This window comes from Oncorhynchus mykiss, chromosome 3 (genome assembly GCF_013265735.2).
Source record: "Oncorhynchus mykiss isolate Arlee chromosome 3, USDA_OmykA_1.1, whole genome shotgun sequence".
In the NCBI taxonomy this organism is placed as follows: domain Eukaryota; kingdom Metazoa; phylum Chordata; class Actinopteri; order Salmoniformes; family Salmonidae; genus Oncorhynchus; species Oncorhynchus mykiss.
Genome location: NC_048567.1, coordinates 52742511 through 52762061, shown reverse-complemented (window position 1 = coordinate 52762061; position 19551 = coordinate 52742511). Strand labels below are relative to the sequence as shown.

Sequence of the window (19551 nt, the reverse complement as noted above, 5' to 3'; positions counted from 1 at the left end):
TAATTAATTATTTGATACAGGTTCTTTTGACATACTTTGACTTTCAAAGTGGCTTTAAAGTGGCAGCTTCAGAGTGGAATCTCTTTGGACTGGTAGTCTATGATACTATATGCTACAGATGCTGTAAGTGGTTGGTGCTTGAGGGTGTGTTTGGACCATCCCAAATGACATAGATCCATTAGTCCTCCTGGTATAATGATATTGATTTAGGACATGTTCTAGGACAACTGTTGTCATTGTTGCAGTATTGCAGAGTTGTCATCATACTGATATTTAGACATTGTAAAATGGATGACCACATTGACAAAAATGTATCTACACAGTCTATGGCTTTCTTGGGGTTTCTGCATCCACAACGAAGACAAACAATTTTCCTTGAGGGCAAGTCTGCAGTGTTGGTAAACCTGTATCTTAAAAGACAAGGGACTCCTACTCCAGCCGAAAAGACAAAAATAGCACACAGCACAACAAAGCTTTGCTCCCAGAGAGCAAATGGTCAGAGCAGACAGGGAGTGTGTTTCATGTGGTCTCTAGTCATATAAGTAGGAGCAGAGCAGCTGTGATCTGATAGTGATGGAGAACACCTTGTCTGAGTGACTCTGCCCTGGCCACTAGTGACCAGCAGAGGGTGCTGATTCACCCCACCCTCCCTCTGGTCTGACATAGATCAATGAAGAGCTGCTGACCAGCTTTGGATCAGTCTGGATAAATCAAAGCAAACATATTGACAAAAAGCCTAAACGAAGTCTTTTCCTAGATTAAAGATTTTTCCCGATCTTCATCAAACATTCAGGAATTAGATTCACTCTTGAATTAAATGATCTGAAACAGATAGGTTTGTGTATATCAAACAGGACTTGCAGACGAATCGATGTGAACAATATCCAGGAAAGAGGTCAATACACCCACCAATAATCTGCTGTGATTCTCTTGTCATGAATCTCTCAGGTGTTTCAGATCCCAGTAACTTCTTACAGTATACCGTGCGGTACAGAAAGTGATGTGAGAATAGAATAAGGGGTTCACTGTGTACAGTACTGGACATGATGGCAACTTTAAAAGTGACACATTTAAATGGCATTACATAAGTCCAGATTAGGGAGCCTGTTTTAATTGCGGCCGTACTTTGAGGAGCAGGGCTGTGTAATAGGAGCTGACAGACGTATGATATGAGTCCTGTGATCACTTATTAGACTACAAAGGCTGTGGCTGCTCCTCTCTGCTCTGCTCGCCCTCCCATTCATTTACACTGTGATTGACTGTTTTATTTCAGGGACAGCTCCATTAGTTATATTTCGATGAGTGGTCGTTCGTCAGAGAAAATTATTAAAAGTAATCATCTCATCCGGGTTGTCTCTCTCTCTCACTCACTCACACACTCTGTGTGTGTTTCTGTGTGTAGGTAGGCTCCTCTGATCACCCAGTATTCATGTTACATCATTGTATATGTTTGTTTAACCCTTAAAACAGACATTTCCAATTGGAGGAGGAAGGGAGACTTTTTCCAATGTGCTTGTGGTTTCATACAATGCATATGAAAAAAAAAAAACCTCAATGCTCATATTCAAAGGATTATTTTTAATTTCCAAGTGTGTCTGAGACAGGCCCATTTGCATACAGCCTGTCTCAGACACACTTGAGGATGATGCTCATTCACAGACTTGAATACATCACACAGGCACACACAGTTAACTTAACATAGTATCATTACTTTTGTCAATACTTCTTTCATGATACTGTAGCTATGCAGTATAAGGCAATGGAAGAGCCAGACCACAAAATAAGCTATTTACTAGTATGCATTCACTATAGCACAATTCAGAAATCACAGTTTGGGTTCTGGGTTCAAGAAGTGTAACTAACAATATAGTAAGATATAAATGCTATTAAAACTTTAAGATAAGGTGTACATCCTCACTATTAATAATATATTACAGAAATACTAGCAACTAGCTCCAAGCATTAGGCACAACAGGTCCTCTTGTCTGTTCATGAATCCATCCATTGCTGTAGATAAAATGTCCTTATCACTTCTTCTCTAGGCCGAAGATCTCTGGGCTCTCAATGAGGATGAACTCCACTATCTGGTTCTGATAAACCATGTTGACCGCCATGTTCCCACAGTCCAGCTCAGGCCACATGAGTGTCGGGCCAAACACGATGCTGATGCCTTGTGTCGACATCAGGTTTTTCCGTGAACACGTCAGAATCCTGCAGAGAGATAATGGTTAAATGATCTGGGAAAATAAGAGAGAGCTTTGATTTAGATGGTTGAGATTGAAACAATGGGATATTAACTCATGAGTCACGAAACAAGGCTTTTCAAGTCAACATCAATGATCATCACAAAAACAGACATCTCATTGCTACCGGAAAATGTTGGATCATTTCTGCACACATTCAGTAGATTTGTTAGCAAGGCTGATTTTTACCATTCAATGGCCCCTGTTGAAAACATATCTTATTTCAGTATTGGTAACTCTGTATATCATTTGTGCACCCAGCTTTGTGTACTCAAAGATCCAAAGATGTGTACTTTCACTTCATGCCACACATTCAGCACCGGCAGTCAACTGCGGAACATCTATTGACTCTAATGTATCTGAATAGGGAAAGTCACAAAATAAATCTGGATGGAGTTTCAGTGTAGAGAGGAGGTCTGGAGAAGGTTTGGGGACTGGATAAAACAGGGGCAGGAAATTAAGAAGCACATGCAACTCTTGTACATTACGTACATGCTGTACGATTCTATGCCGCAATGAGGAAACTGTAGATGATATTCTCTACTGTACAATCTGCAGTGACCTGCTTTTGTTTCACTGTACAGATTGCCTCGCCTTCTTCCTTGGCCATAATCCATTAGATATACTGTATATTCCATTACCTTGACATGAGCAGTATGCTATGCATGGTGTATATGAGGACTCAGTGGTTGTACTTTCTGGAGAAAGCACAGAGAACGTGATACAGGGAGGCTTTTTGAGAAGTATTCTTCCTGAGCTGAGGCTTGGCTGTGGGACAAAGACCAAGGCAGGCCCAGGCAGGGGGACCCACTCCGCTCCAGTCTCTACTCCCTCTGTGGAGGAGGCTGCCGCCCACAGGCCTCTGGGCCCATTATGGAGTGAGGCCTGGAACGGGATGGAAGGGCTGTGGCGTGGGGCGCATCTCCAAGCTGTCAGTGGGATCTTGACGGAGCGTTCTGAGGTGGGATGGGGTCCCTCCTTGCCCAAAACAGATTCACACAGGGCCTCTCAGCAGATAATTGCATCCAAAGGTATTGTCAGGGTGCCAGGATTAGGCACTGCAGCGCCTGAAGCTGGTCTTTTGGAAAGCCCTAAGTGATGTTATCTATGGCTTACATGTCATAAAACAGAAAGCAAAATAAAACAACAGTCTGAATATTTTTTCCATTGCCTAAATGTAGTGCACATGTATAGTAAGAAAACACACTAGAACAGTTCAATTTGATTTCTTTCCCTTTTTCCCCAAAGTATGGAGTTCGTATTCTTTGTGACAACTACTATAATAGTTAAGTTAACATAACATCTAGCCGATGTACAGGTATGCAAGAGCTCAATCAGGATAGACATCTAAGATGGACTGACATTCACATTCGGGATAGTCTGTCTAAACAGTTGAGTGCTACAGTATATGTCAATAAAACACGTGCCTGGAAAGGTCACGATCAGGCTGTATCTCTCACCAATGGAAATATGCCTCTAAATCGTTAATCATGTGGGATGGTCAACATCTTGCTCTGCCACATGTCGTTATAATATCGACCCAGCGTGTTCATGCCATGCATATTTCTCAAGCTCATTACTAAGAGAAAGGCATGATGATGATCCAACCTGACACAATCATTATGAATAATTATCCTCATCTCACTTTAAGCCAAATTTTTTTATTTTCCATAAAATATGCTATCATACTACGGTGTCAGAGCGAATCTGTATCAATGTGCTGTGGTAATTTATGTATATTAATAATGTTCAGAGTGCTAGCTTTAGCAATACCAATGTAGCTAGTACTGAACAGTGTCTCCCCTGTGCCATAATGCTAGTAAGGCACAGAACACTGATGTCTTGGAAGGAGCTATATTGTGAAAAGAGTGCCATAATTGATTCCAGACGAGAGCACTTACGTTCACAGGTGGGAGTGTAATTGCAGGAAGTGAAATTCACTGCCACCTATTTATCGGTGCTAGCAAAGCAGAATTAGAGATTTACTGTCACCGCGTGCATGTGCTGTAAGATTCTGGTCAAATATATATTTTAGGGGATGACTGGGAAAAACAAAGTTTACTGAACGCACGTACTTGAGGTGGACAATATGATGTGCAAGTGCTTTTTATTTTATTTTAGACTTTTGAAATGCAGTTGTTGAATAGATTAATGAATAGAGTTTCTATCCATGCACTTGCCATTACTGTAGGTCTGTGTCTTTGCATGTATTGTGTGTCCATGTGACTAAGTGTCTTGGAGTGTGTCTTGGAGTGAAACCTGATTAAAATGTGTACACGCTATAATTTCCTATTTATGTCTGCAATTAACCTCAGCCCTGTGCCTGTGTACAGTACATCACTGTTCTCTGCCTGTCTGACCATCAGCGTTTTAACTTAATTAGAACACTGCGATGATCTAAGGGTCTGGATTACCATGCCTAATGGTTCACTAATGATCTCAAATAAGGCGACTCAATTATTAAAGTAATTCCACTGTATATTCACAGAAGGAATACATCACCTTAGTTCTCAGGATCATTCTGCCTCGGCACAATGGAGACTGGTATAACTTTGTGTAGACTAGCTATTCCTCATCTCCTCTTCCTCTGACTACAACGGCTACAACCTCTAACACTAGCTATACTTACAGGAAACAAAATCACACTTCAAATACTTCACACCCAAACTTGCAAGTAATGACTAGTCACCAACACCCTGGCACAGTGTTTCCAAAAAGCCATGGTGGCATACACATCTCATATCAGCAATGTCCATCCTACCCTACCCAGAGAGCTGACCTGAGGGGACTCGTGATTTGATCTGACGAATCATTGATGTCTCCTACATGAGCTGACGTGCACGGCCCAAGATGCCAATGGTAATTAATTAGCATCTAGTTTCTCCAGGCGGGGCATGACAGAAAATGAGAGCTGGACCATGATGGGGTCCCCTCCTTCTTCTCCACCTCCTCCTCCTCCTCCTCCCCTCCTCCTCGCCTGGAAGGCTCCTCCTAATTGGGTCAGGATCACTGACTCCTTCAGGATCATGGGACAGATAATAAATTGAGGTGGGGATGGGAAGAGAGAGAGAGGAAGGGGCAGGGAGCCGGAGGAGGTGGGGACAAGGAGGAGAGGGGATGGGGGGGTGGTCTAAAGCTCGAAGGTTGAAACTATAAGTGTCAGTCTCGTAAAGTGAACAGACAGCGCCCCATTTGATCTGAACTAAAAATACCCCATGGGATCAAACATTTGAGTTGAAGTGTTGAAAAGTTTCCAAGCAGCGAGCATCTTCTTGGTGCACTATGGTTAAACAACACTGCATTGGATCATGGCAGTTGAGAGCCAATCATAAGAGCTGTCCTAGACAGACCTACAGTATGTCATCCATTCTAGTTCAGCAGCACCCATTGATTTTGATTCCTCTCCTAGCCTCGGCTGAGGCTACCTATCACACCTATTGAGGTTTGTTTTCCACTCTGTAGTAAGGTCAGCAGGAATTGAAAGCCCATGGATTTTTTTAAAGCCCTTGTGGTAAATTGTACCATGAACAGCAGTGACAAAAACACTTACAAAAAGGAGAATAAATAGAATGGCTAAGTGAAGGTACACTTCAGAGAATCTGGTTTCCTTGACCACATCATCACAATGCAAGTACACAGCTCGATATTGAAGCCAGACCCTATGGATCGGGGAAAAAGGAACACTGGTTCCACACAGGCAGAGAATGAAGCCACAACAAAGCAGTCAGAAAACTTCATAGACTCCTACATTACTGAAGGCACAGACAACCCAGCCAGGACCGAAATAAAACCGCTCAGTGAAGCCTGGGATCATAAACCACTCTTCCTTCTGGAATAAAAGTTGTTTAATATGGGAGGCAGGGACACATTCACACACTCTGTAATCTCATTTGATATCCTCGATAAGGCAACATGCACCACTGATAAGCGTTTGTCAGCGTAAACTTTGTACTCTCATTCTTTACCTCTAATTGTCTTTATAAGATTTTCTCTGTGTTCCCCCTCTTTTTGCTCTCTGGCAATCTCAGAGAATGTTTTATACACTGTGCCTGTGCGCCCTCCAATGCTGCTATGCTCTTTTCTTTGGGGGAAAAAAGGCAAATAATAAATGTAAAAAAATCACACATGATCCCAATTTACTGTGGTCTGGTGTGAAATTTAGATTAGGCAAACGCATCTAGCCTATGAGAAATAAAGAGTGGAACTGGAAGTGAACGCGGTATGGAGCGAGACAGAGAGCGAGAAAGAGGGAGAGAGAAATAAGTGAATTAGAGCTAAACCACATCAATAGGTAAGGGTGTGGTAGCCAAAGTCCTGGATCTGGTCCCTAGGGGCCCGTTCTCCTGCCATTCTGTCACATGAGACGTTCTGGCTTGATTATTTGCATGGTGAGAGGGCAGGGAGAAGTCATTTTGTGGTGGGGGCAGACTTGGAGGCACTGCCTGGGATTTACTCTGTCCCCACAATCCCCGCGCAATGAAACCGTGTGAGCAAAACAATGTGTCAGTAACATTACTTCACTCAGTCCATTGATAGTTTTTATGAGGATATTATTCAACATATTCTATTATGCAAAGCTGCATAAAGGAGCTGCAAAGAAGAGCTGAGAAGGACTGAGAAATAGGATAGAAATGCCGCTGAAACCATTCCTTGAACTAGGTGTGTCATTGCTGAAAGAGAGAGGGGGAACGAGAGGTAGAGATAGGAAGATAGAGAGAAAGGAGAGAAAAAGAAAGAGCGAGAGGAGGGAGACAGAAATAGAGAGAGAAAGAAAGAGAGAGATAAAGAGATAGAGATGTTTTGGGGTTATCTCTGCAGGCAATTCTGCATGGGGATATGAATGGGGGATTTGGACTTATTGAGGGACCTGGCATTCGAAAGCAAACAGACAAACACACACACGTCCTCTGCTGTAGCCAAGGGGTATGTTCCAGTTAGGGAGGGGCTCATCAATCTAAAATGAGTCATTTGGCCTCCTGTGTGGGGTGGTAAATATGGAGAAGGGTAAGATGGGATAGAACACCTCTCCTGGGACATGGGTTTAGCCATATGGCCCCTTTAGCCTGGCCAGGACAGTCAGAGTGGACTGGGGCCAGGCAACTTGCACACGCAGGCAGCACTGAGGTCATTTCCCCGTCCTACACACATGGGGCCGGGATGCCACGGTCGGGTGGGGGGAAGGGGGATAGGAGGGTCATACGTAACTTTCTCCAGAGCTTGATGTTTTAGTGTGACCTCTCCGTCACCCTTTACTGTACGTTTGACCCTCTGTTGTCACTCTACTTTTAAAAAACACTGGGCTAATAGAAAAAAATGACTGTTTATGAGTTAGTAGTACTACTACTGTAGTACTATAGCATTCGCCTACCGCATTCTACAATCCATCCGAATTCTGGACATTGAATACAACATGTTCCGGCTGTGCTCCAATGACATTAACAGGCTGTCAACTTACTTCTGCAGGTGTCTGAAGAGTACTCTCATGGTGTCCTGGTTGGGTTTAGGGAGCTGAAGTACTAGCTTCTTTATCACCTGCACCTTCTGCTTGCCAGCCTTCGTCTCTGTTCCGAAGGAAGATTTGGAGGAATATCGTTAAGTGGCAACATTATAAAGATTGATTATCCAAGTGTAGATGTTTGTCTGATTATTCACATTCAATTCAAGAGTAAGTGAGACTTTACTTAGTTTTCTTTTTAATGGATGGTCATTATTGTTATTACTGGAAACCATTAGAGCCTTTCTGTTACTGTAACACAACACTTGGCTGACCAATTAGCCATCCCAAGGGAACCTCCCAGTCTCCAATGGGGAGTCAGATGGGCCCTTACCCATAATGCCTTATATAGATGGCAAACTGTTTGGCGACATTGTGTCTGACCTATGACCCTTATAAATTGGTAGCATCCATCATGTTGTGCTAGCTGATGGGTAACACTCTTAAGACCGCACCTCCTCTCCTGATACACACTGTTCTGTAAGAGGAATACACCAATGAAATCTCTCAAACAATGTGCATGTCTTTCAATGAGACTTTATTTGATTGTAATCAAAACAAATAGAAACCTAACACTATGGTCAGATGAGTTAGATAAATCCCAGGGAGAAAATCCTCTATGATTTAGTCCTCATAGGGGCCAGGCCAGGTGGGGACGTCAATACAACCAGTCCAGGGATCGAGCTCCTTTTCCAACCCTGAATTCCACCCCAAAACAACTTTGCGTGTTATTAATCTGAACAGATGTTTGCTTTTTGTATTGCTACTCCATTTAGGAAGAGTTGGGGAAACACGTGTGAATGTGTGTGTTTGTGTTGATGTATTTGCTGAAGAGGGAGAGAGTGAAAAGTACTAAAAAAGTTTTTGTTATAAAACAAGACAAATCCAGTCCTCAATCCCTGATAAATATGACAAGAAACTGCAACACTCAGTAACACATCTATAGTCCAAAAACTGTCCCACCCACTGTGGCACTACGGCCATGCAACACCTCCCATCCATCTGTTGAAACCTGCTACCTGTTTTTTTTATATCGACATCCTGCAAAGAAGTGACAATAACCTCATGCTTGCTCTACCCTCCCTGTACTCACTGCTCAGCATCCTTCTCTGACCTCCAGAGGAACCCACAGGTTAGGTTAACACTAATGGCCTAATGGAGTCTACTCAGCTCTGCTTGTTCTCATTACCCCAGGTTGTTAGCAGACAGAGCCGCAGAGCGAGGCGAGGACAATGTTTGGCCCCCTGTCTGTCGTACCGTGGAGGCTCCCCTTGAGCACGGCCAGAGCAGATGTCTGCGTGTACACCGAGCTGGCACAGGCACAGGTGGCAGATGCCCACGTCGGGTGCCAACCCTGCCAGTTGGGCACAGATGGACAAACCCGTTCTGGGAGAGAGAGTAGGGCCCCTGACCTTCTGCTCTAGGTGAGCCTAGCCTGAGCTACGCTCTGCGCCGGCCCGGCAGGATGGAATGTGTGGCAGCTTTCCCTGCCTGGTGGACAGGCTGTCACTCTGAACAGAGTTTTCCTGTTTAGTTTTTGTCCTCAGTATTAACTATGACTGGAAGTTATCACTGAGATTATCTGAATTGACTAGAGATGACCCACTCTGAAATAGATCAGGCGATATATCTGTTAAGTACAATGCAGAACTGTTTATAAGAGGCACCTGCTGCTACACAACTAATCAATAGTAGGCCTCACCCTAAAATATTTAATCTAGTCTACATTACTGGCACAAAGGACATGATTCATTCATTACTTTGCCGTTGGTGGCTGACATATTGGAGATGCCCCTCAGCTCACTATTGTGGACAGATGGCGAGGACAGTGTCATTAATTTAAAGCAGGCTGAAATGCCCTGTTAGGATTATAGCATCTACATTTGCTGATTCACTCCAATGTACCACACACTGAAACATACAACCTGACCCAAAAGTCACACAGGGTCATATAATATGGCACTGGATGAGCAATGAAGCCAGATGAATACAGGTAATACTGCTCTTCACACAACTACTCTAAACCAGAAGATCATTTTCAGCCTTCGTATAAATGAAGTTGTGATTATTTCATTGACTGAGCTGACTTTTGGCATCCATAGCAAGCATAGAACATTAAGTGTGATACCATTTCCTGGAAGACCCCATTTCCTTTTTTTGCAAATCCAATATGGTTATGAATCTGGCATGAACAGGAGTAAAGCCTCTCAATGATGGGAAACATCTCAAGGGATCGAGCGTACCCCACAGAAGACTAAACGAACATTAGTCATGTCAACTTTAGTCCCCGGCTGCAGCATTAGGCAGCTTTTGGGCACCTAGAGGGGATTGAGTGATTTATGAGCTGCTATGACAACAGACCATTACAACTCCCCATCCAGGTCTGTATACAACAACACAAACAAACATGGCTGTGCCAATGAAAATCAATACTGTGTATGGGGTGTAACCCAAGGAATAGTCCTTTGATCCCAAACAAATATTTAAGAATTGCTGATCTGTATCGATTGGAACAAGAAGGTAAATGCCAAACGAATGCATACAAACTTTTTTTTTGTAGTCTGTAAGCCTACAAGCATTTCACTGCACCTTTTATACCTGCTGTAAACTGTGTATGTGACAAATAACATTTGATTTGTTTTGTTTTGAGGTATCAAGTTGGGACAATAAGATTTATGGAATTGTCGACATTTTTGCATTTGTGCAAAGCTACTTTCCCAGTTATTAAACATTCGCAATGTAAATCTTAAAACCCAATGTTAGTCATTTGAGAATGTCAATAGCTGTATATTCATAGAGATTTCTGTGAGAACCAGTTACTGTACAATAGCCTCAAGTTCTTCTTCTCTTTTTGATTTCTGATAAGTGTTTCAATCGGTGACACAGTGACTAGATACACATTCAGCATCTAAACCTCTGTGTACATAATCCCATTATAAACGGGGGGACGCATTTTGTTTCAGGAAATCTAGCTGTACAACCTCATCTCCAGGCTTAGTGTACTGCATGGCTCACTAAAGCCCCGTCAAGGCAAATATTAGCAGAAAGCAAATAATCCTGCAGGTTGTGATTAAGATTTTAAATGGATCCCAATTGTGTGCTTTTGGTTAATGAATAACAAAGTCTTGGAGGATGGTGTCTGTAATTTATTAAACATGAAAAGCTCCTTGATGAAATATAGAAACTAGATATTTTTGCATTTCAAACGATTTGCATGGCCAGCTTACTTGCATGCAAATTTGTTTTAGAGCGTTATAAAAAGAAATGAACTAATAAGTACCATTGAATGCCCCCATTTCATGAAAAGGTAGTATCTTCAAGTATCTTGATCAAAGGTAAAACTTAATTATGAGGAATTATTATTCTCAAACTGAAACGTTACCTACCAATTTAAGAAGTCTCAGCACAGTAGCACAGAAGTGCAGAATTTCTAGATAGTTTTTTTCTAATTTGTTCAATCTTTAATTGCATATTCATGAGAGTGCTTTGCACCACATTCCCCATTACAGAAAATACACAAACATAATTAATACTCATTATGAACACAGGTCCTAAGTTAATAATCCATCTGTGATTATGATGAGTGCTCTGTATGCTCTCAATAAGTCAGAAATAGAAACAAACCAAACAATGTCAAACTAATAAAAACAACTCCTTTCTATGCTACAGGACTTGTAGGGCTCTGGGCTCTCTGCCTTTCTGTGATGTGTGCTTTGTATTTGAGTTAGACTATAGAATGCTATTCTTTCCTACTGTAATGGTGATTATCAACTAAACTACGCCAGATCATAAATACGTGCAATTATTCATATGTAAATGATGTGTCTCTTTGAAGCGTGAGAAGTGGTGTGTAACCCAAGATGACCTGGAGATAGCGAGGATATCACCATTATAACCACAAACGCATTTCAAACAGATACCAAACACTACAGAGAAATGTGATTCTCTCTTACGTTTGTCATGTACAGGCATTTTGTCTTCCCTAATCTACAGTATTATCATAAATACTGAACCCACATTGGTAAAGTTATTGCTTAAGTGGGTGAATCAACCAACCCCAACTGAGACACAATAGATTCCCTCGATTCTCACTGCAGTAATGTTTTTCTGCTGTGTTTCTGTTTCTGTGTCAGTATGGTGAATAAATAAGAGCCATGTATAAAACTGTGCTAGCTAGTTAATGAAGAGAAAGTCCCTGGCTTGGTGGAGATGCGGAGGGAGCAGTATTTAGACTTCTCTCCTCGTCTGCGTGGCCCAGTTACTAACTCACATGACTCCATTTCCATGGTTACTGAGGGCATAGAGAAGGACCAAACAACTTGGGAAAATATGCATCTTTTTCTAATTAGCATTTTTGAATTAACAGCAGAAGAATTTTAAGGATGCCAGCCAAACATTTTAAGAAAATCACTTATGTTTAAGAGAGTTCAAATCTTTGTAAATATCAACAGTTAAACACACACATGCATGCATACAGATAGCATCCGCTCATCCATGAACATGTAACATCTTCGTTCTTGTAACCAGTGTAAAAATTTCTCAACCCAAGACTCCGCTCCTCCCCCGAAACATTTACACTTTTACGGCAACACTATCAATGCCGCCACCATCCTCTACAAAACTATAGAAGCAGTGCTCGAACGAGATCAAACTCAATTCACCAGTGTTTGCATTGATTTGCTTGCGAAACAAAAAGGAGCGTTTGTCTGCGAGACAGGTGGCTGGAGATTCCAGATACCCCTCTCTGATACTGAGGCCCACATGAATAATAGAACGTGGTAAGTTGGTGCCAGGATCACGGCCTGCAAACACAGCTGCTCCTCTCAGCCTTCCAAGAATGAACAGCTCACTTGGAAGGGAGACAGGGAGACAAGGCCTGCATGGACACCACCTGAGGACCTCAGACTGAACAACTAATCAAACCTACGGGGCTGAGAGGGAGGGAGGGGAGGGGAGGGGGCATCTGTTCATACAAAAGTAGAGAGAAAACAAATGAAACAGGAGACCAGAGAAAGAAAGAAAGAAAGGGAGGTGTCGGACTGAAGATATGATAAGTGTTTGCATTGTGTTTAGGATATTTAGGAGATAACAATATCATGTCTCCATTATCCGTGGCTGAGAAAATCCTTTCATATGATGTGAATGGACTGGACTACATCCAATGCTACACTCTCCATCATGTTGTAGTACTTGTAAGTCTTTTTGTCCAATGGGACCAAAGAGCTTGGCCCATGATTCCGGTAACGACACTGCCCATTCGTAACAACACATGCACACTGGCCATGGTTCCAGTAAGCTGCAACACTGTTGGCTCTTGGAACGGTGGTTTCAATTAGAGACCTGGTGATGTGTACTGAAACCTGCCTAATCAGCTCACCTCCCGTCCACACAAGCCACGGACCCATAGGAACTCCCCGTAATGCAACCCCATTACAGGGCCAGCCAGCAATGGGCAACGCGACTCTAATGATGACGACCCATCATCTCCATCACCAGGAGACTCTCTCCCTGTCTCAAGGTCCTAAATGGGACATGAAGTCAAACAACTGTTTACTAATAATGTGTTGGCTGCAGATTAGGCCTTGCTCTCATGTTCTGGACAGTTCAACCAGCTCATTATCTTGGACTAGGACTAGGTCGTCTTAAATGACGTGAGGCAGGTGATTGCCATGTGCTGATGCTAAATCTTCACAGTCTTTTTTTTTCAGTATCTTTGCAATATAAATTAATGGTGTACGTCACCATATGGTCACTAATGCATCTATTTAGCTGCTCAACTACATTCACTTAGTGGCGAATCTGTAGTGACTCCACCCCTGGCCGTTTCATCTCTACAGCGGAGCATGGCGTACCAGGTTATCCTAATTACACCTCCTGCTATGAAGGGCTTCCTACACTGCTAATTAGTTGTCTAAACGCTGTCTGAGACTCATCAGCCGTGCACATACTTATCTGATTAACTGGATGTAACCACCTTGAGCGCCAGAGGGGATTCTGGCCTACATTCTGGAGCATGTAAATATTTATTGGCAAATTATAGCACCACCTTGGGATTGTTTTCGCAATCTGTTTCCGGGGGCTTCGAGGGTCTCAGAGAGAATATTTGGGTATGGGATGGGACAGCATTGACAACAGCAGGCACTTTTGTACAAATGACACATATAGAACAAATAAAAAAATAAATAAGGGGTAGAAGAAAAAGCATTATTCATTATAATTTCCTTATGTTTCATCCATGGAGCTCAGGAGAGAGCTGATGCTCCCTGTATTCCAACCCTGAGGTGGGGTTACAGGGCCCAGGTAGCATTTCAACACAAGTGCACAACCTTTAACAGTATTGTTTACACAAGGTTAACACTGGCGTCAGTAGGACGGCAGCTAGGGTGGGAGCCGGAACAATGGCATGATGGGGGTTAATGTGTGGTGGGTGTGTGGTGGGGTGTGTGTGTGTGTGTGTGGTGAAGTAGAGTGGAAGTACGTCGACACATGACTGTGTCAGATCTGATCTTGTGTTAGCTTCTGTCTGGACTGCCAGCCCTGGCTGTCGTGACCTTTGACCTGTGGAATTCCCACCACTAACCACCAGGGGATTGCAGGGGTGCGAGAGAGAGGTGACCCACCTCACAGTTCGACAGCGACCTCTTTTGACTGGACAGATCGAGAGAGGCAGAGAACTCTGCAACCTTTTTGAGACTACCTGGTGTAAGTGGAGTCAACGATACAGTACATTGTACAGGAAGCACAGAAAGAAATCCTGTACATACTGTGTAGATCTATCTGAATGTTTGAAGAGTTTATTCACCGCCTCCAAATGCAACCTAAAGTTCTAACTCTGAGGTTGTTCTCCTCTGGGCCCATACATACTGTATGTGCCAAGTGACCATGTGGAAAGATGCCTATTGATTTCACCCCTGTTGCTTAGCAGAGAGTGGAGTATCAACTTAGCATACTGTACCACAGCTCAATCCTCAGTGGTCTTTCTCTCTCTCAGCCTCTCTGAATGAAAAATCGTTTAGTGTTTAAGTGAGCTGCCTTGAGGACAACGTTTCTAGAGGCAAATAAAAGTGCATGGAGTACAGTATAAACAGGATTAATGCTAACACACCACAGGGCCTGATGCATAAGTTACTATGTAAAACCCAGGCAAGCCTGCCTATTTCACTGGTAGAATAGCAACCGTTACACAGTTCTGACACAAACCGTTATTAATCTGGATCTGGAGAATTTCATTGCATTCCATATTTTCAGTCTTCTTGACCTCAAAATGAAAGTGACTGAAATCTGACTGCAAGCACAAGCTTTGCGAATATGCTGACACAAACTAATGTGCTGATGACAACAGCAAAACATCTAGGCTGTATACTCACTGATGGCCTCCACAAACAGCTCAAATAATGGGAAGGGAAACAGGGGCTCTGGCAGCTCCCGGAAAAACATCTTGAGTGCCCCGGTGACGACGTGGATGTCCTCCCATTGGCTGTCGTCCAGATTAAACTCCTCCTCTGGGACAACACCAGGAAGAGAGGGGGCAAGAGAGAGGGGGGAAGAGGGAGAAGATTCGGAGAGAGGTGGGAGTGGGAGACAGAGAAAGAGAGAAAGAGAAGGAACAGGAGCAGTGAGAGAGAAAGAGAAAGAGGGAGTGAGAGAGAGAGAGAGAAAAAGAACAGGAGAGGGAATAGAGAGGGAACAACAAAGCTTTAATTGGGAGAATTTGCAAAGGCTAATTACTATGCTAATGTTTACCTGCTAACAGCGGAGCTCGCTAACAGGCTCCCAGCTACCCAGAGGTCTGATGAAGCCACATGTGTTGGATTGGGTTTCTGTTCTAGACTGACATATACCCTCTGTTGAAATCAGTTAGTTCTGATAGGGCTGAGAATAGAGAAAACCCCTGGTAGTGACAGAGACAGGCCATCAGGTGACGAAGTGATTCAGAGGCACCAGGCTCAATATGCCACAGGAGGAGTGCAGGATGATCCAAAGCCAAGATGACAGGCCTGGAGGTCTGAAGACAGTGGAATGGTACAGCACTAAGTCACATTATGCTGTATGTTGAAACTGGAAATAAGCAATCGTTCGTTTCAGACAACCCTGTTACATGATAATACAAATATAGTGCCATGGGAACTTCTGAATCATTTTCATAGAGATAATTATCTTAGAGAGATTTTATCCATGCTTTGAAATTAGAGTAATGTATTTGGCATGTCAAGATGATCTTAGATCTTCCCTTCCATCCTAGGCCAACCAAAAACAAAGGCAATGTGTTGGAAAGCCAGAGTCATAGAGAATTACATAAAGCCAGAAGGGTATTTTTTTTTTTTTCTGCACAGTTTTAGGTACTCCCTAGAAAAAAGTCCAGACTTTCAATTAGCCAGCCTCTCCAGTGTGTGCACTTGACACATCTGAGCTGATTGCTAATCAGCCCATGGTTTCCTTGTTTGTATTGAATCCTGGTACAAAACCCACTCAGGGAAACTGAACCTGCTGCGTTCTATGGTCCTGAAGGACATAGTAGCCTACTACATGGTCAATGTTTTTAACTCACTCTCACTTGAGATTGTACTGTACTGGCTCTCTATAACTATGGGGGTTGGGAGCACATTCAGGATAAATGGAATGTGTGGGACAGAATGTAGGCACATGGTGTCATCGTGTCAGAATGCTTGGAATGTGCAAAATGTTGATGATGTCACTCTCCCCTCAATGTCCCGCATCACAAACCACTTCTTTAATCTCTAGGACTGCAGGGCACAGTAACAAATAATGGTGTCTCTAAATAAAAAGAAGGTTGCTAGCTACCTCAAGACAGAGAAATACGTTCCAGAGTGATAAATTAGGCTAAAGGTCAACCAGTCTATTCTTTATTCTCAGAGCCTGGACAACAACAAACGTTCTCTTGTTGGTTTGCTGGAGAAATGCCCCAGGAGTCCCTTACAGGAAACATTGGATAATTCAGATGAAGTACGTAGACGTGTTTCACTGGAGGCCCAGATCTGACTTGAATTCTCATGAGGGATGCTTTATCCTTCCTTTAACTCTGAAAGATCCCATTCTTAAGGTATTCATCAATCATTTTTTATTTGCCAAAGAATGCCTTGTGATCCGTTACTCATTCAACATCAATAGGTCTCTACAGTTATTCATAATTAAGTAGAGTTACTCAGTAACTACCCAGAATCATCCATGATTATTGAAGATGGCGCCAGAGAGGATGGCTGCTGTTTAATTTGCTCTTAACCAACCGTGCAATTTTGTTATTTTTTTTTGCATTGTTTGTTTCTTATTTTGTACATAATGTTGCTACTACCGTCTCTTATAACCGAAAATAGCTTCTGGACATCAGAACAGCGATTACTCACCTCGAATTGGACAAAGAATGTTTCTTAAATGAGTCAGACGGGAAGGATATACTCCAAACACCCGAAAAGACCCTCATCCTGTCATTCGCTGGAAAAAGAAACTGAGATTTTGCGGAAAGAGATCGGGGTGCCTTGTGAGGATCAGGTAACGAGTGGATAATCTGCCGTTCAATCGCTGGAAAATACATTAGATAAACTGAAAACACGTATATCCTACCAACGGGACATTAAAAACTGTAATATTTTATGTTTCACTGATTCGTGGCTGAACGATGACATACAGCTGACGGGTTATGCACTATCGGCAGGATAGAACAACAGCTTCTGGTAAGACACGGGGCGGGGACCTATGTACATTTGTAAACAACAGCTAGTGCACGATATCTCATGTATCTCATGATAAGCTGTAGACTACACTATCTACCGAGAGAGTTTTCATCTGTATTAAACGTAGCTGTCTACATACCACCACAGACCGATGCTGGCACTAAAATCGCACTCAATGAGCTGTATACAGCCATAAGCAAACATGAAAATGCTCATCCAGAGTCGGAGCTCCTAGTGGCCGGTGATTTTAATGCAGGGACACTTATATCAGTTTTGACACAAGGACGTTAAATGTGCAACCAGAGGGGAAAAAAACTCTAGACCCCCTTTACTCCACACACAGAGATGCGTACAAAGCTCTCCTTCGCCCTCCATTTGGCAACTCTGACCCTAATTCAAAAATTATATCCTGATTCCTGCTTACAAGCAAAAATTAAAGCAGGGAGCACCAGTGAATCGGTCTATAAAAAGCGGTCAGATGAAGCAGATGCTAAACTACAGAACTGTTTTGCTAGCACAGACTGGAACATGTTCCGGGATTCTTCCGATGGCATTGAGAAGTGCATCACATCAGTCACTGGCTTCATCAATAAGTGCATCAATGACGTCATCTCCACAGTGACTGTACGTACATACCCCAACCAGAAGCCATGGATTACAGGCATCCGAACTGAGCTAAAGGGTAGACCTGCTGCTTTCAATTAGTGGGACTCTAACCCGGAAGCTTATAAGAAATCCCGCTATTCCATCCGTCAAACCATCAAACAGGCAAAGCGTCAATACAGGACTAAGATCGAATCATACTACACCGGCTCCGACATATAGACTACAAAGGGAAGCACAGCCGAGAGCTGCCCAGTAACACGAGCCTACAAGATGAGCTAAATCACTTCTGTGCTCGCTTCGAGGCAAGTAACACTGAAACATGAATGAGAGCATCAGCTGTTCCGGACGACTGTGTGATCACGCTCTCCACAGCCGATGTGAGTAAGACCTTTAAACAGGTCAACATTCACAAGGCTGCAGGGCCAGACGGATTACCAGGACATGTACTCCAAGCATGCACTGACCAACTGGCAAGAGTCTTCACTGAAATGTTCAACCTTTCCATGTCTGAGTCTGTAATACCAACATGTTTCAAGCAGACCACCATAGTCCCTGTGCCCAAGAACACTAAGGTAACCTGCCTAAATGACTACCGACCCATAGCACTTGCGTCTGTAGCCATGAAATGCTTCGAAAGGGTGGTCATGGCTCACATCAACACCATTATCCCAGAAACCCTAGACCCACTCCAATTTGCATACCTCCCCAACAGATCCACAGATGATGCTATCTCTATGGGAGAATGCTATTCATTGACTACAACTCAGCGTTCAACACCATAGTACCCTCAAAGCTCATCACTAAGCTAAGGACCCTAGGACTAAACACCTTCCTATGCAACTAAATCTTGGACTTCCTGATGGGCCGCCCCCAAGTGGTAAGGGTAGGTAACAACACATCCACCTCCCGGCATCGCAGTGCTAGCTGTGCCACCTGAGATTCTGGGTTCGAGCACAGGCTCTGCCGCAGCCGGCCGCGACCGGGAGGCTTATGGGGCGACGAACAATTGGCCCAGCGTCGTCCGGGTTAGGGAGGGTTTGGCCGGCAGGGATATCCTTGTCTCATCGCGCACTAGCGACTCCTGTGGCGGGCCAGGCACAGTGCACGCTGACCAGGTCTCTAGGTGTACGGTGTTTCCTCCGACACATTGGTGCGGCTGGCTTCCGGGTTGGATGTGCGGTGTGTCAAGAAGCAGTGCGGCTTGGTTGGGTTGTGTTTGCATGGCTCTCTCGCATGGCTCTCGACCTTCGCCTCTTTCGAGTCCGTACGGGAGTTGCAGTGATGAGACAAGACAGTAACTACTACCAATTGGATACCACAAAATTGGAGAGAAAAAGGTGGTAACAATAATACATTTAAAAAAACAACAACACATCCAGCACGCTGATTGTCAACACTGGGTCCCCTCAGGGGTGCGTGCTCAGTCCAGTCCCTCCCTGTACTCCCTGTTCACTCGTGACTGCACTGACAGGCACGACTCCAACACCATCATTAAGTTTGCCAATGACACAACTGTGGT

The 19551-nt window shown here is 43.5% G+C and overlaps 1 protein-coding gene across 4 annotated transcripts in view; it reads right to left on the bottom strand.

Moving 5' to 3' along the window:
• Window positions 1-1685: 1685 nt before the first annotated feature.
• LOC110520180 (rho GTPase-activating protein 15) overlaps window positions 1686-19551 on the bottom strand; it is a 52006-nt gene continuing 34140 nt past the window's right edge. For all 4 annotated transcript variants that reach the window (XM_021597316.2, XM_021597315.2, XM_021597318.2 and 1 more), the window contains 3 exons: window positions 15105-15239; window positions 7699-7804; window positions 1686-2211 (listed from right to left, as the gene is read on the bottom strand). In XM_021597316.2, the coding sequence (XP_021452991.1) occupies window positions 2028-2211; window positions 7699-7804; window positions 15105-15239 (425 nt within the window). In that variant the 3' untranslated portion in view covers window positions 1686-2027. The remainder of the gene's footprint in view (window positions 2212-7698; window positions 7805-15104; window positions 15240-19551) is intronic.